This window comes from Buceros rhinoceros, unplaced genomic scaffold, assembly GCF_000710305.1.
Source record: "Buceros rhinoceros silvestris isolate BGI_N320 unplaced genomic scaffold, ASM71030v1 scaffold1623, whole genome shotgun sequence".
NCBI lineage: Eukaryota > Metazoa > Chordata > Aves > Bucerotiformes > Bucerotidae > Buceros > Buceros rhinoceros.
Genome location: NW_010401639.1, coordinates 26703 through 43332, shown reverse-complemented (window position 1 = coordinate 43332; position 16630 = coordinate 26703). Strand labels below are relative to the sequence as shown.

The window sequence follows — 16630 nt, the reverse complement described above, 5'->3', positions numbered from 1 at the left end:
TAAGTATCTCAAGAGAAGCAACACATTAGAAAGAGGCAGTATCCTCCGTTAGGCCAGCCAAGATACTTAAAAACGCAGACTTTTTTAGGTGTGCTAACCTCTTCTCTGGTCTCCCTACAAGCCATTGTTTTCAGCATACATTTTTCTGCTTAATTTATCTATCTATTTATTTAAACCCAGGGCTATGGATCTCTTGTTTAGTGCAGATTTAGTGTGTCCTTCCAATTCCTGACTAAAAGCTTTGATTATTTCCAGTAAAACCAGCAAGCTCTAATTTATATCTTTTATAAGAATATAAAGACACCAACATAAAGTGAAATTTGATTTTACTATTCCCAATACTCTTGTACATACGATTGCTCCACCATCTCTGATCTTTCTTATGAATAGTTTAATAATTAAACTGAGGAGCATGGATGATTATGGGATACCTTTGTCCCATTGCTTTGCACAGTGTTTTGCATGTTTACCCCTGGCCAGCACTGAGGTACCATGAGGTACTCTTGTTGCAGAGCTGCGACTTCAGTAACTTGAGATTAAAAATAACTATCCAATGGTGCTAATTCTTTCATTTGGTGTCCAAAGGTCGCATTGTATCATGATTATCTGTTACTCAAACCAAACCATTCCCCCAGGTCCACCTTAATCCTCCTGTATTTCCATACTACTTACTAGCTGCTATAAACACCTCTTTGCCACAGGAGTAGAGAATATGCACAGGTAAAATGAGAAGTCCTCCACACTTGAGTAAGCATCATAAGACACAACCATCACCAGCAACTCATTTTTAAAAAACAGTTTTGCATGTGATCAGTTGGGTGGCCTTAGCATCCCAGAAGAGCAGACTATTGCCATGGCACCTTTATGGACATCCCAAGTCCAAAAATAATGTTACGTGAAAAGCAAAATATGCTTTACCTTTTAAGAAATACTTGCAAAGAAATGCAGTTCTCTGGAAACTGAAAAAGAACTCAGTCAGACAGACTTAGTAAAATAAATTCCTATAACAACTCAGCTAATAGAAAACTCCTGTTGCAATGGCCTGCCTTTGGTATTTGAGGCACTTACAAGAAACATCTTGTTCTCCTGGTTCTTTTGTTATCAAAGCTCAGAGGAGGACAGCAACACGAAAGCCTGTGTGCCATGTCCAAGGACACAATGTGAGTTAACTGACAAAACCCAGAGCCAAGTAGCCATGCTTCAGGTGTCACCTATGTCATAGATAAATAGGGTTTGTTTTTCACTACATGAACCAACAAACATCTCAGCTGCTTGGCGAGGACTTGGCAAGACCCCAAATCTAATGACAGAGGATGTATTTGAGACTGTTCGTTATTCATGACAAGAGGCAGCTCTGGACTTCACAAGCCTGCTCTTGCAGCCAGTGCCTGCTGCCGGGAAGTGTTGCATTAGTACCAAACCCAGGCCAGGTTTGCCCTCTGAGGGAGGCAGCTCTGCCACCAAACCTGGCGCCAGACCTCCCCAACTACTCATCCCTCTGTAACTGCTACGACTCACTGTCACCTCCTCAGGTCTGTCATGAAGCAGCTTTGGGTCAGGGCTACACATCACACCGCTGAGCTGAAATGCCAAAAATGCAGCATTATTTTAACCCAGATCAGTTTACTGAGCCTCCTGAGAGCACAGCCCCACCAACAGTGATACCTGCAAAACAAGGGCAAGCCCAGGGTTAGCTACCAACAGCAGCAAGTCATCAGAATGCTCCTTTCTGAGGCTGGTACAGCACCTCGCTTCCCTCAGACACATTCGGCAGCCCTAATGCCAGCATTCCTGGCGTATCAGTGCTCCCCTTTTCTTTTGGTGCCACTTCCAGCTGAAATGAGCACACAGGCCAGGGAGATGCCAAAAACTACTACAGAGTTCAGGTTGTTTCTGTAAACAGCTGAAAACACAAACGCTGGGCAAGACGCCGTTTAAATCGCCTCACTAGTACCATCATCAGTGGTCAGAGTTAATCCCCGGTTTTGACTACAGTGTTTGCCATACTGCCCGCTCCTGTATACCGAGGCATGAGGCAATTACAGGAGATGGGCAGCTTGCACGGATGAAGAGGACTTGCAGAAGCATGCAGCTCAGAAGAGGTCGTAGGGGTACACGCTGTTCTCCTTTAATAAGAAACAAGACAGCCTTTGCAGAAGTCGGTGAGCCCCGTTACCTTCGTTAGCTGCTGCTCGGAGGGAAAGCCCAAACCAAACACGGTATTTGCTCTGCTGTCCGCCCACTGGCCGAACTTCTGTGATGTTTTAGTGAAGGTCATGTTAGGTGTGATGGTGCTGTTTATGATCACCTGTTCAAAAACAGATCAGAAAAGAATTAAAAAGTAGAAGCCACATCAGAAATGCATATCCTAGCAACGGTATCATCCAGAGCAATTAGCAGTCTAAATTGGGAAACCACTGTAGTCAAAGACTTTTTTTCCCAAACCAAAACAGTTTCTACCTTATCTTACTTCACACAGGAATTCTGATGCTTTGTCTTCTTTTTCCAAAGCACTATCTTGATCCTGCAGTTAAACACGGCTGCAGGAATGTCACTGAACTCAAAGCAGCAGTAGGGACAGGAGCTAGAACATTGCCCTGGCAGAAATGCAGATGCAAAATCCTCTTTCTTCAGCATCATTACAAAGTCACAAGGCTACTTCCACCACCCAGGATGGATGCTACTGCCAGGCACCCAGGATGGCCCGAGGCCTCCAAGCAGAGTGTCCACCAGCAACACCTGCCTGCAGATTGGAAGAGCAAAGAGATATTTCTGCATTTTGCCACTTGACCTTGGGCCTCCACAAGTAGGATGCCAGAGACATGCCAGAAATTAAAAAAAAAAAACCCCAACCTATATAACAACAAAACAGACAAGGAGCAACTGAGAGCTTAATAGTGAGTTTAACTTGGGGGGTCGTGGTGGTGAAGTGCATGACCGACAACGTGCATGCAGCATCAGATGTGAGCCCCCAGACAAACACTCTGTCACTTCACACAAGTTAACTAACATCTGCTTCCCCATCAGCAACCTTGAAAGCAGCAGTGGCTCTTGTAATTAAAGAAATAGCCAACAAGAGGGAGGCTGTTGGGATGAGGTCTCTAAGGAACTTAGTGGAACAAGCATATAATGTAATCTTGCAAAAAGGAATGAGATATATGTCAGTTAATTATCAAAATCTTAACTTTATTTTCAAGACACATCATTATATGAGTCTAGAGACTCCTTCCCCTGGAAATTAATTAATGTACGATGTTCTTTCTGCTAAGAGAATAGGAGCTTTCTTTAGTAATGTGTACCATCGTTTCCAATATGCAAATTATACAGTAATTAAGCCAAATCTGTGGGACAGTTTAATTAACATGATCAGGAAGTATCCTGGCAACATCATTTACTATGTATTACAAGCAGTTTTTTTCCTAAGCTATCATTTACATTTAGCAAAAAGTGTGAATTAAATTTACCAGAGAAAGATCTTTACTTGCCTCCATCCTCTCCTGACTTCTGACCTCTGTGCTGAAGCTTTTACCTGCTTTCTTCGAAATTGCTCAGTTTCAGTGGCTCCCTCTCCTTGCATCATTACTTTCAAATAAACATGTGATTTTCTGCCATTTCCTACCACTGGAAGTTTCACCAAAAGGAAAAAACCAGAGGAGGGCCAGGGGGCCGGTAACCCTGGAATTGTTTTTTCTGCATGGGAATAAACCGGGTGAGAAAGGGGGAGAGGTGACTCCACAGCCGGCGCTGGCCAACTCTCACCATACAGACATCAGCTTTCAGGGTCAAAACATAGGTTTGAGTGGCCAGGTGACAGACAAGAGGTATCAGCAAAGCTGCCCAGACGTGCTCTCCTCCAGCACAACAGAAACGCAGCCAATATAAAATCCAAGTGCGATTTCAGAGATATTAATTTTTTAAAAAATCAAAGATCTTTTGTAGGGTTTTGACAATGCCAAGGGGGTATGACGATATGAGGATTGTATGACACAGGGTGTGACAAGAACAGGAGGAAAACCTTCTGCCCACCCAGAAAATCAGGGTGCTTTCCGAAAACTTAAAGGGAAGTGCTATGTGTATGTTTCTCCTTTATAAAACTTCTATCACACAGATTAACTACTTACAAATGTTTAGCTTCTCAAGTTACAGAATTTATTTTAGAAGCTACTGAATGCCCAGAGATTCCAAGTGATAAAAAGCGTTATTTCAGTACTACTGTGCCCACCAAACTAGGCAAACATGGGGCAAAACTAATAAAATGACCCATTTTATTGAAAAGCAAAAGTTTCACTCACTGCACGCAAACTCAGAGAATAAAATTCTTCCACACCTCCTACATAACCACTGAGTAAATACAGACATAAAAAAAAACCACATCAAAGATATCTTTTAGACCACAGTCCAACATTATCAAAGGCTTGACGAAAGGAATAACGAAGCCTGGAAATTGTAACCAAGGAACACCTTACTGAGCGATGAAATGCAGCACAGTAGCTTAGCGCTTCAGGGGTTAATTCTCTTCTATAGCCAGCACAGAAAGCAAGAAAAGGTTGTGGTGATCACACACCTTTAAGAAACTGACAGTTCATCTGTTAAATTTATAATAAGCTGCAATTAGTGAAACTGCCTGGAAGCTGCTCTACCTTTTTTCCCCTTAAATCCTCCTCTGTCAGTCAGGCACTTCATAAATGCCTCGTTCCAACACACAAGTGAAAACCTACATAGATGCTTAGGAGATTAAATCAGAGCTCATGGAAACAGTTCAGAGGAGCTGGATATTGCAGGTACATCGCACTTCGCCACCCAGTCTTCCTCCCCATCCTTACCCCGCTGGACCATCACACTCACAAGAAGACACCGTCACATTAAACTGTGGGAGCATCAGCCTGTATATTCACTTCCCTTGTAAACCTGGGCATCATTTCAGAGCAGAGACACTACTTTGGCCAGGGAACAATCATGTTGATTGTGTTTCACAGAAAAGAAGGGTATTATGATTTCAAAGAACAATGAAAAGTGAGACTTTCAAGCGCTCCCGTTGGGTAACCCAGCCTGTCCCCATCCCCCCAAAGCTGGCTCACTCTCAGCTACGTGAGACCAGAAGGGAAGTACTCCCCACCACTCCTCCACCCCCTGGGCAGAAGGTCTCCAGCTGGGGCAGAAGGCAGGGAAGCGTTTGTGGCCACCACAACAGGAAAGTTCAATCAAACAGGGAAATTTTTCTTTCTTCATTAAAGGATGAGTCAGAATTTTCAAGTTACAAAGGAAGAAAGAGCCGAGAGGAAGGGCATAGAAAGGAAGGGGCACTTTTTGAAAGCTGCTGTGGGCAGCATGTGCCCACAGGCTCTTTTCCACCCCTACCTGCAATCCAGTACTATAATTCTATAAGAAAAGGCCACTCATCAGTTAAAGCGGGCGCTTACGAAGTAACTTTGCATTTGGTCCCCATTTGTATAATACGCACATAGTGCAATTCCGGCTGCCTCAGAAAACAGAATAAACCCACGGACTTTCATCCAGGATAATGGATTCAAAAGACAAACTAGCCTCTAATCAAATGCAATCAATCCCTGAAGTGGTTAAAGAGTTCTCCCTAAAGACAAAGGCGATGAGGAGCATAATACAATAAGCACCTTACAGAATAACAAACTCATTCATCATACTGAGTTGTCTACATGCGGTTAAAAAAAAAAATCCGCCTTAGCTCTCATCTACATGCAAGCCTATCAGATGGCAAACATTCCTGATACACCTGCATAAGCCAAACAAAATCACATACTAATTTCACTTCCTCTGGGAGAAAAACAATCCTGACAGATCTAAATTTTTATTAGAAGATGATACAGAATGTTCACAGTACAAGGTAGCGCTACATCAACCAGAAACGACTCCAGACATTTGGAAACACTCAGGGTATATTCATCAGATAAAAGTGAATGCAAATCAGCTGGTGTAGAGCAGAACATTCATAGGCTGTAACACACCCATCCCACTGCCTTCCCACATGGAGAAACTGCCAAATAAATCAAGCAGGGAGAGGTCACAAGATGACCTGAGTGCGTAGATGGAAAAAAAATTTATTGGCAGCTCATGCTGCCTGTAATATATGAGCAGTGCCCGTGTATTCAGCTTACATTTCTTCTAGGGGATGCTTCGAGTATTTAAAGAGTTCCCCTCCCACACTCCCCCCAACACAACAGCACGCTAAAGAGGAAAAAAAATGATGTGGCTCCTGAAAATTTATTTTCCCAAGCCACCGTTTCAGTAACGTAAGGTGAGCACGCATGTCAGCTGGCTGGAGGACAGAGGGAGCGGAGCTGGAGCAGCACACGGCGGGTTGGCTGGCTTGGCTCACAGCGCGTGCCCTGGTCACATCAGCCCTGCCTTGCCAGTTCTGCAAGAGGGAAGAGCAGAGATGAGAGCAAGCTCAGCTCCAAGGGAAGGAGAGCAGCGGGCATGGCGGGCATTTGGCAGAGCCACTGGCACAGCCCCGAGGAGAAGGGACAATGTGCCAGCAGGAAATGGCCAAGATGCTTTCCTCTGATGAGTCGACAATAACCCAATTCAGCCAGCCCTGTCGCAAGCGTCTCTACCTGGGAAAAAACCCGAAATGACAGCTATGAGCAGCTAATGAATATATTAGCAAATATATTTTAGCACCGCATTAAATAAAATCAAATCAGAAAAGAGCACCTTATGCTGCCAGAACGCCAGATTAGGACTTGTTCTGGAATTTCCCCTTTAAATTCACATCACCTGTTACTCTGAAGTAGCCTCACCTCCAGAAAAGCCCCAAGGCTCGAGGCCACAGGATCCACTCATTAAGAAGTCACTACATTAAAACCTCCCCGTTTCATTTTCACACCTCTGAATATGTACTTTCCAGTCTGCAGCCCTTGTGAAATTTAATTTTCCCAACCCACCAGGCTGCTAATCTTCAATAAAGATGCAACCCAGTCTAAAAAGGGAATTTAAGAGACAAAGAAACTGCTAATCCTCTGGCCACCGCTATCACAGGCTCAGCAGGTTCTTCCAGCTCATCAAGCCGACATCAATCGGAAGGGTTTGTGACACTGGATGTGAAGATGAGGAGACAGACTCATCTGGATTTGCAGAGAAACTCTCTATCCCAAATGCTCAGCAACTCCCTTGTGGAATTAACCGATCTATGTTTCCACAACTGGCACTATCCTTTGCTAGGTACCATCCTTCCTACCTCTGCTGAGAGCTTCTAGGCTTAGCTGTAACATCGTCTCACCGCTATGTTGCTGTAATAAACTGATGATCTCATTTCTAGTCCTACAAAGCCAGCACAAACACACACGCACATAACCCAGACAGTGCTACTGAACGGAAAAAGAGTCCTTTGCTGAGGGCACCAAACAGAGTAAAGCAGGAGCAGCACGAAGACATGCTCAGAGCAGCGTAAGAACTTGGGGATGAAAGAACGAATAGCCTTTGGCCAAAATAAGTGAACCTGTAACGCACGAGGATTAATTATAGTTGTTTTACAAATCAAGGCCAGCAGACGCGATCAAATCTTTCTTCCCACCCTTTCTGCTAAGCCTTTGTAGAAGGTCCTTAAAAAAAAAAAAAGGCTGGGAAAACTGAAAATAGCAACGGCATTTGTTCTAGCTTGGCTTTATCTGCTGCACCTGACATGTACACGGTGCTTTACCTGGGACAGGCTGAGGGGATGGATTAATGAGATCGGGAGCGCTGTAAACATACGATAAGCAGAGCACTGGGTTTCTCTGTTTTGCTGTTCCTGCTGCTCCACTCCATCATTTATGTATGACAGGAGGGGCAGAGTACAGGGCAGGCAACAGTCAGCAGTCCACTACCAGCCTCTTGCTCTGGTTACCCATCGTTTTATCACTACAGTGCTAGTAATCCTGGCCAGCCACTGCTCTCCAGGAGTTTCTGTTCTATCCAGGCAACCAGGACAGTAGCTGTTTCGCCCATCAACGGACTCCAAAAGCTTCCATAGCTACGTCATGTGTTTCTGTGGGAGCAGAGAGCGGAAGTGGAACCACAGTGATTTATCTGCGCTCTGCGAAGAGAAAAATGCCACGAAGCCTTGCAATTGCGGAGGACTTGATGGCCAAAACGCTTACTTCCCAACCTCAGCTCCCTCTGCAGACGGAAGACTCACCTTTTATGGATAAAGTATCTCACATGCTGCTGCTGCCTGCTTTACAGGGAAAAGGGCCACTTCTACCATCGCACATAGCTTTTTTTTAACCTTGCACCACCTTGAGTCCCCAGGATAATTCAATGAATGATGAGGTTTATTTTAACCCCAAAAGCCAGCAAACCAAACAAAAATCATACAGGTTTGTCCTCCTTCATGGAAAGAGATGTAAAAATAGCCCCCTCTCTTCAACAAAAAGACTAATAACTGTTTTTCCTCTGGTAAAGTATTTCTGTTGTAAAGCCCTCACTGAGAACCTGTCTAAATGCAACGAAAGTGGGTTCATGATTATGCGACTTCTATTAAGTACATCTCCCGCTACACCTACTCCATTGCACTCCTTTTCTTCCCAAGGTAATTAACATCTCTGCAGATTTGGCTTCCCGCCTCCTTCACCCAGTCTAAATCTCTTAAATCTCCTATTTTTGCTTTGACATCTGACTAGAATTTTTTTTTTCCTTTGAGGCACAGCACACACATCCACCCACCCACACGATTCAAGGCACCAGCAGCTGTTTCATGAAGAAAATCTACAGGAAGGATTTTCAAACCCTCTATTGCTGGAACAAACCGTTACCCAGGAACTTCATGCAACATCTTACAAAATATACAAACCAAGATGCTTCTGTGTTATTTTCACATGAGAAATAAGACTTTTAACTTATCGAAGACAGAGAGAAGAATACAGCTGAGGATCTTTATTTTTCCCTAGTGACTAAAATTGGGGTGAGGGAGAAGGTTGAGTTATCTAGAATTAGATACAATTAACTCCCCCAGTTATATCACATTCATGCTTTGGAGGATTTAATAAAAGCATATAGCCTTTGCGTAGAGTATAACCACAACCCTAGACAAATCACTTAAGCACTAATCATCTTCTGCATCCTCCAAGCTGTATGACAACAGCCTGAAGGTCCCTTTGCAGAGGCCAGAAATGGTATGGCCACACAGCATCATTGAAGACTGCTCTACTCGTCAACAACCTACAAAGCCCAAGGAGTGGTCAGCAATAGGAGAGCTCACTGCTTCCCCTCTAACATCTGGAAAAACTGTCCCTTGGCATGGGAATGGCTGAGAAGGGCAGGTACATTATTTCTAGGAAATGACAGGACCTACTTGGCATCTTGTAAAGCACCTCAAAGTGGTCACTGTTAGATGACAATGAAGGTCAACCAGGTTTAGCAACACTCAGGAGCAATACACAAACATAACAGGAGATACAAGGTATCTAGGAGATTACAGAAAAAACCAATCCTTCTGCATCCTCCAAAATCCCTTGTTTTGCAGGTAGAAAATAAAGCTAGGTGAGCTGGGGCTCATGGTCATCTTGTCTGCTCCTCAGCGACAATTAGCTCTGGACTTCAGCTAGTATTTAATGGTTGACAGTCATTGATACTATTCCTCACTTTCCATCTAACAATCACTGTGCCATTAGATGTGACTTCGCAACCCAGAATCAAGAAAGAAGTGATGTGTGGGTTTGTTGTTTGGTTTTTTTTTTTTTAAGCTAGAAAAATATTGCCTTGAATTATGTTTGATGCTCAAATTTTAAGAATACACAATGCAGTGCAGTTTATTTATAAACTCCGTCTGGCATGTCTTGATTAGCATGTCTGATACATTAACTCTGAATAGGGATTTCCATGTATTTGATACCTCTGGCACTACAGCAGGGTGGGGAGAAGAGAACAAATAATTTATATAGCTGTTCCAGTGGACAAGCAATCCTTGGAGTTTCACACAGCACAGCTTATAGGAATTATTCTTTATTTCTTCCAGTAGCTGAACTTTAAAAAGAGGGAATGCAATCCCCAGATTAGGAAACCAACAGCTAACCAGTGCTGCTTTTATTGCAGTTCTTGATGGAACTGCCTAATACCCTGGGAGGAGGCTGTGAAAAACTCAAGGGGATGGAGCACGTGTTCAGTTCACCTTCGAGCACAAGATTCCTCACCCCCCTTATAATTTCTTTTGGAAGAAAAAAGCTGCACAATGCAACGCCTACAAGCAAGCTGAGCACCACTGCGCTCCCTGGGGTTTGGTGAGCAAGTATGGAAGATTTTGCCGTTTATAAATTTGCCCATTTCAGTCTCATCCCAAAGGTTTTGATTTGATCAGCTAATGAAGCAAAAAAGGTGAGGGAAAGCAGCTGTAAAATCTACCATGTTGTGCCTGTGTTGATGATGTTACTAAAAACTTAGAGTTTTTTCTAAATTTTCACCTAACTACAGGCATGATTATTTTTAGGACTCTGCAAAAGCTTTGCTAAGTTCAAGGACCACGACCTAAGCCAGGCATCTTTTGCTTGACTCCAGGTTTCTTTACAATACCATCATATGGTTTAATTAACATCTCCGGCACGTTCAGATGTCATATTTATACTCAAGTCTGGTGATCATAAACAGCCCTGTGTGAGGCATTTCTGTGCTGAAACACTTTCTTCTACAGAGCTTCCCTGAGAAATTTTATGGACAGGTTTTAAAAAGGAAAAGTCTACCCTGACCAAAGTTTCCCTGTTTGCTGGTTAGTGGTGCCGTAAGAAATCCTCTAGCACGGATTTTTATATTTTCCTTTTTGTTGTAGTCGGGTTTTTTAGTTTTTAAAGAGTAAAAACATTGTATTTCTGAAAAGATTTCTGAAAAGGTTTCTGCAATGTCCTGGACTCAGTCGTGTGTGGTCTTCCCAGAGCCAGTGGCACATGCACACACTGTACTTCAAAGCAGAAAAATGAGCCAGATAGGATCAGTGGCAGATGTGCTTCTGTTCTTCCGTCAAGGATACAGCTGTTGCCAGCACTTTGTTATCTTTTCTCCTAAGCTTACTAACCGGCTTCTGAAGGATTTACTTCCAGAAATAATCCAGACAATGAAGAGAGGATTTTCCAAATTTCAAAGTTAATAACTTGGAAAGAGATTAATATAGAAACATTTAAGTGATATGAGTTCTACAGCTCTAGACTCTTCGTTTTTATAAACCTAAACACATCCTTACCAGATGATCGTGATTTCTGGTTGATGCAGTCTCAAGGGGCCCACCAAATTTCCTGGTGTTTACATTGCTTCGTTTCTCATCTTTTGACAAGCTCTCTTTCACCTGAAGCCTCAGGTCTTGTCTGTGCAAACATTTTTAATTCTCCCTTCCATTCCCAGCTCATCTCCACCAGTAATAGCAATTCTGAAATCACCACTGCAGTTAAGCCCTAGCTAATTTTTTTTAATCCTCTGAACGCTCAAGACCTGCCCACACAGGCACACCCAACATTACCAGCTCTACCTATCGACACCAACCTTGGCAACTGTTGAAGATTCTCCCACCAACACAACTCCAGGCAATGTACTATCCTCCCAATTATTAAATCCTGCACCTCCTGCCAGCCTGAGTTTGTGAACACTTCGTTTCACCTTAAGCAAATAAAGGATGATGCACGTGGGTAGGCTCATTCTTGGCTGACAGGTCTGCTTCTCCTCTATGATCGAATTTCTTCATCCCCAAATTCCAAAGAAAATGTTCTCAAGTTATTTTAACATCTAGAGAAACAAAAACTAAAGTAACTTCAGTCAAGCCAAGTACAGCAAAAACATAAACAAGACAAATATTTTAAGATCATTGGGGACTGTTACTTTCCTTTCCTTCTTGTCTTTGAGAAGAATGTGAAGTCCTAGTCTATGCAGCAGAAGGATCCAGTGCACACCCCAGTGTGCTCACCCCACACTCTGATCCTCAGTTTAAAATGTGCATTTCATTTCCTATTTGCATCTGTCCTGCTTCAACTTCCACTAACTCCAATACTCGTGTTCCCGCACCTTCGAGGCACCTGACTCGCCACCCTTGCAGACACCCTCCTGCCGCTAGACCCACACCCCAGCTGCAGGGCTGCTGCTGACCTGGCACCTGCACCCCAGCCTTCACCGGAGCAGCTACGTCTGGCTAGGAGGCACCGGTATCACACACTGATGGCGGGTGTTCCTCAAGCTGAGAGTTCCCCCTGAACCTTCCAAAGCAGTGCTAAAAACCCTGCAAGTTGCATCACTACAACTCTACTGTCTTTAAAGGAAATCAGGAAATAGCTATTAAAAATATTATTTACTGCACGTTGTTTCACCGTCTGAGGGAGAGAACAATTCCAGCTTAGGTCAGGCTGGTGCGCTATGACTCAGGGCAGGACAGTTCTCCCGCTCTTAACCGCTCATCGTACAAAACGAAGGAGAACTTCTCTACGAAAGGAGCCGCTGCCTCTCAGAGAGCAGCCTGATCCAGCTTCGTTATTCGCAATAACAACAAGCCCAAAGGGGACTGCAAAAAGCGGCTAGAGACTCTTCAGGTATCTTTTTATAAAGTACTTTGTTTAGTGCAGTTGGTACTAGAACGTGCTTCTGGCAGATGATTATTGTTCTGTACGGGCTCAGAAATCTGGACCGGAAGAAGTTCACGCTGCAGGTGCCTGACGAAGAAAATTCACCTGATCAGAGTGATAAAATGGCATCGAATTATTTTAAAGGCTCTAGTAGAGATTCACAGTATATACACGCTGATACTATTACAGTTGCTCTGTCTGAACATAAATTACTTATCTTTATATGACATATATATAAAGATCATAAACCCACAACTGATGTTTTTACTTAATAGTCATCTCGCTAGCATAAAAGCAATGAGATGTTTATTGTAACATAAACACAAAGTGTGCATACTGGAAGACAGGATTATGTACTAAAATTGTATTTTACACCAGGTTTTTGTATTTCAAAAGATGTTCTTCCTTTTATGTGGGAGGTTAATTAGTTCCATTTGTTGGAATTTCTCTTTTATGGTTCCAGTATAATCTCGAGTGCTAGTCATCATGTTGAAATTAGCTCCAATAGTTCATTAAATACTTAACATACTACAATAAAGAGAAGACGAAGGCCATCAAATATGCTCAAGTTTCTTTATTACAGTAATCAGCCAAACCAGTACTGAAAATCTTTTCTTACGGCATACGGAGGTTTCTTTTGTGGACAGGTATGGACAGGAATGCAGGAATACTGGGTCAGTCAACTCAGACTTCAGAGGTCAAAACCTGGTCATCTTTCCACCAGCTTACCCTAGTGTGGCATCGCCCTTAAGCTGGGATATGTCTTTTGGGCTCTTCAAGCAGGAACAAGGGTCACACGCTGCCTTTTTGATGAAAGGTCCTTTTCATGTTGGGTCTCAGTGCCAGAACCGTAAATAATACCGAGCTCAAGCTACCCACACCCCTGTTTTACAGTTGGCACTCTTTCTGGGATGACCAGAAAAGAAGGTATTTCCCACCCAGCCTGGAAGAAACAGCAAGAAGGGCAAAAAAGAGCTGGCAGAAAAAGTTTTGGAGAAAAAAAAATTATATCCCTCTCAATTACCCAGCAGTGAACAACGCTTTGAGAAGCTGGAATGTAAAAATATTTCCTGCTAATTTCATCAGATTTTACTAGCAGGGGCTCTCTGGAAATCATAGTCCTGCCAGTGCTGCAGTCAGCACGATAATCTTCAGGGTGAGAGTGGGGGGTGTTGGCATTTCAGCAGGGACAGGGCAGCTGCCCCAGCAGCACCGCGCTCCGCCGGGATGCACAGAGCACTCCTGACGAACAGTCCTTAAATCTAGGGCAGGCAACGCTGGAAATAAAAGAATCTCCATCCCTTTGACAAAACACACATATATGCTCACCCACACCTTTCAAGAGCATAGCACTTGGTTTAGGATTTCTCTACCCACATTAAAAGAAAAGGTAACTCACCACTTTGTAAGGTCACTTGTCACGTACTTTTACATCCCTTTATCTCTGGCTACACAAGGCTATAAAGCATCCTCTGATTATTCACTACAAAATTATTAGACCTGAAGATTTAGGTAGGTACTTTTTTAAAAATAGGTATTAAGAAAATATAAAATACAGTATATCACTCCACCGAATTCCTTGAGCACAGGGTCAGGCGAACACACGCTGATATTCTGACTGCCAAGAGGGAAGGAGGTGGTGCCATCGCTTCTGCTACCCGTTATCGCAAATCAGATCCGTGGGGTCTTAGAGGCACAGTTAAAGACCACCACACCAACACAGGCCCCTGGCGAGGTACACGTTGCCAGAAGCCTTTTTCAGCTTGGTACCAAAAACTTTGTAATATCTAAATTACTTGGTAGGTTTTCCCTGAGAAAAAGCTGCTATTTGTTCAATGGCTGAATTTATGTCAATGAAAGAAAAAAAAAAACACCCCATAAAGAACTAGCCAGACGAAGGAATTTCATCTGTGTTACCATACCTTGCAATTTTTCTCCTGTGAAAGAAATGCTTCTTGAACCTAAGAGTCACCTTTTGGCAATAAACTTGAGGATATTTTAAACAACTATGTCTTAAAATAATTCCATTTCCACGGGCAAAGAAAATGATTTGTTTTGAGCCTCTGAACACAGCAGTGGAAGAACTCCGAATTTCCTCTCCGTGTGCCGAGAACACCCACCTCCAGTCATAAGAACAAAAAAAGCGTGGTCTTAAAAAGGTGGGCAGCTATTAAATCAGGTAGCAATTAGGACTGGTACAGGTACTGAGAAAGCCAGAAATACATCGAATATTAGCAGATTTACGTATCACCCCTTCTTACCTCCCTAAATATCTGCTACCACATGCTGCCGGGGCTCTGCCCCTGCCGGCGTCACTCTGTGCTGGAAATCTCGCTGCCTGCTCTTGCCGTGACACGCAGTGATAGGGCCCCTTGAAAGGCACAGGTGCCACTCAGTCACACAGCTTCATCCCACGATACGATGCACTGTGTCCTCGCCGGGGAACAGCCTGCGAACACCGACTGCCAAGACGGGCCCATATTCTTATTCTTTCTATTTGCAATTTACTTCAGAAATAGACCCACCGATTTTGCTTTCCCAGCACAGCAATTTCTCTGGTTGTCCCTTCAATACTTTCACACACTTGTGCTCAGGTTAGCGGCTGAGCTGCTGGTCTTCAACATTCAAGGTAGTTGTTAGGTAATAAACTCTTCTAAATGATGTAGCAACTGGGAATGAGTGTCAACCAACAATTTTTCTCTGAAACACAAACTCTTTGTTTCTCTATCATGTATTTACCAAAATCACTCTTGCAATCTTTTCATCTTTTTAACCCTGATTTTAATTTTTCTAGTCATCTGTTTAAGGATCTCACTTAGAGATGACTTAGGACTAGCATCTGAGATAACTCGTGCTGTGCCACTTTGCTGTCTGATATCTCAGACCGTCTCACTACACATTTTACTGATGGCTATTAACTTAAGGTAGGTTTATGCTCCTTATTTACAACTTATTTCTCAAATGATGAAAATGCTGCTGTTGCAATCACAGGTTCTGCAGCAATACAACATCTGAACATCCTGTTTGAGGGATTATATTTCCTCCTCAAGTACTATATAGAAACAAGTTCTCATCCTTTCCTCCTTGTCTATATTTCCAATTTATAAAAAATAAACAAACCCACCAACTAGGACATGCCATGCATTATGCCAGAGGATGACGGCAGATATCGGTCTGAGTAATTTTCATGCTTTCAAACTTTCTTCTCACCTCTGAAAGGCAGAATTATGTAGGTCACTTTTAATGAGGAGCCCTGTGTGTGGCTTTCCCCAAACACTACACAGCAACTGGACATTTACAAGTCCACATTCTCCCTGCATCATCTCCGTATTTTGTCGTTTTTCACCATTTTTCACCATCTCACCTTTTGCCCACCACCCTGGCCATTTTCATACGGTGAAGTCTGCCAGCTGCCTCATTATCCCCGAATCAGTGTGTGCCCTTGCATTTTACTGCATCATTTCTTCTAGCATTCATTATGCTGCAGTTTAAACAGCCTCTGGCTACAAACTTCTTAAAACATCATGGTGAAATTACTTTCTTGACAACATACAAGTCAGTTATAACGTAATTAAAAGATTCTCTGATCTATTCCCTTGTTTGATAATGGTATCTTGGTTAAGACCATTCAGCACATACTTGTATCGTATCTGTGAATCCTTTTCCTCTAAATTGTAAGCTACTGTCCACAGCACCTGTTTTTCTGTGAAAGATGCAGGAATTATAATACCTGTTCTCTCCTAGCTGTGCAAACACGAGGAATTAAAGTGGTACAAGCTGTTTTGAATCTAGGGTTCCCAATTTTCAGTGCTTGACTCCCCAGGCATCTCAGTGGGGTTTTTCATCACTGAGCTGGGAGGATTTAGAAGAAACCTGGCACCTGGAAGGCATGTGCTCTTGACTGGCTGACCTCCACCATACTGGTCTCCTGGTTTCCAGTACAAGCCTCCCTCTTGCATATCCCTCTCTTAAGCTCTCTTGATTTCACCCTCCTCCCTGCCTTTATTCTACTACCTTTCTGCCCCATTTTCCTCTGCTGCAATGTCCATCTTTATCACCTCCACACGTCCCAACCAGGCATTTCT

The 16630-nt window shown here is 43.2% G+C and overlaps 1 protein-coding gene across 1 annotated transcript in view; it reads right to left on the bottom strand.

Moving 5' to 3' along the window:
- The window catches only part of HOMER2 (homer homolog 2 (Drosophila)), a gene marked incomplete at its 5' end in the record, with an annotated part of 34662 nt that overhangs the window by 14679 nt on the left and 3353 nt on the right, over nucleotides 1–16630 (bottom strand). The window contains one exon of the mRNA XM_010132334.1: nucleotides 2177–2308. Coding sequence (XP_010130636.1) covers nucleotides 2177–2308 — 132 coding nt within the window. The remainder of the gene's footprint in view (nucleotides 1–2176; nucleotides 2309–16630) is intronic.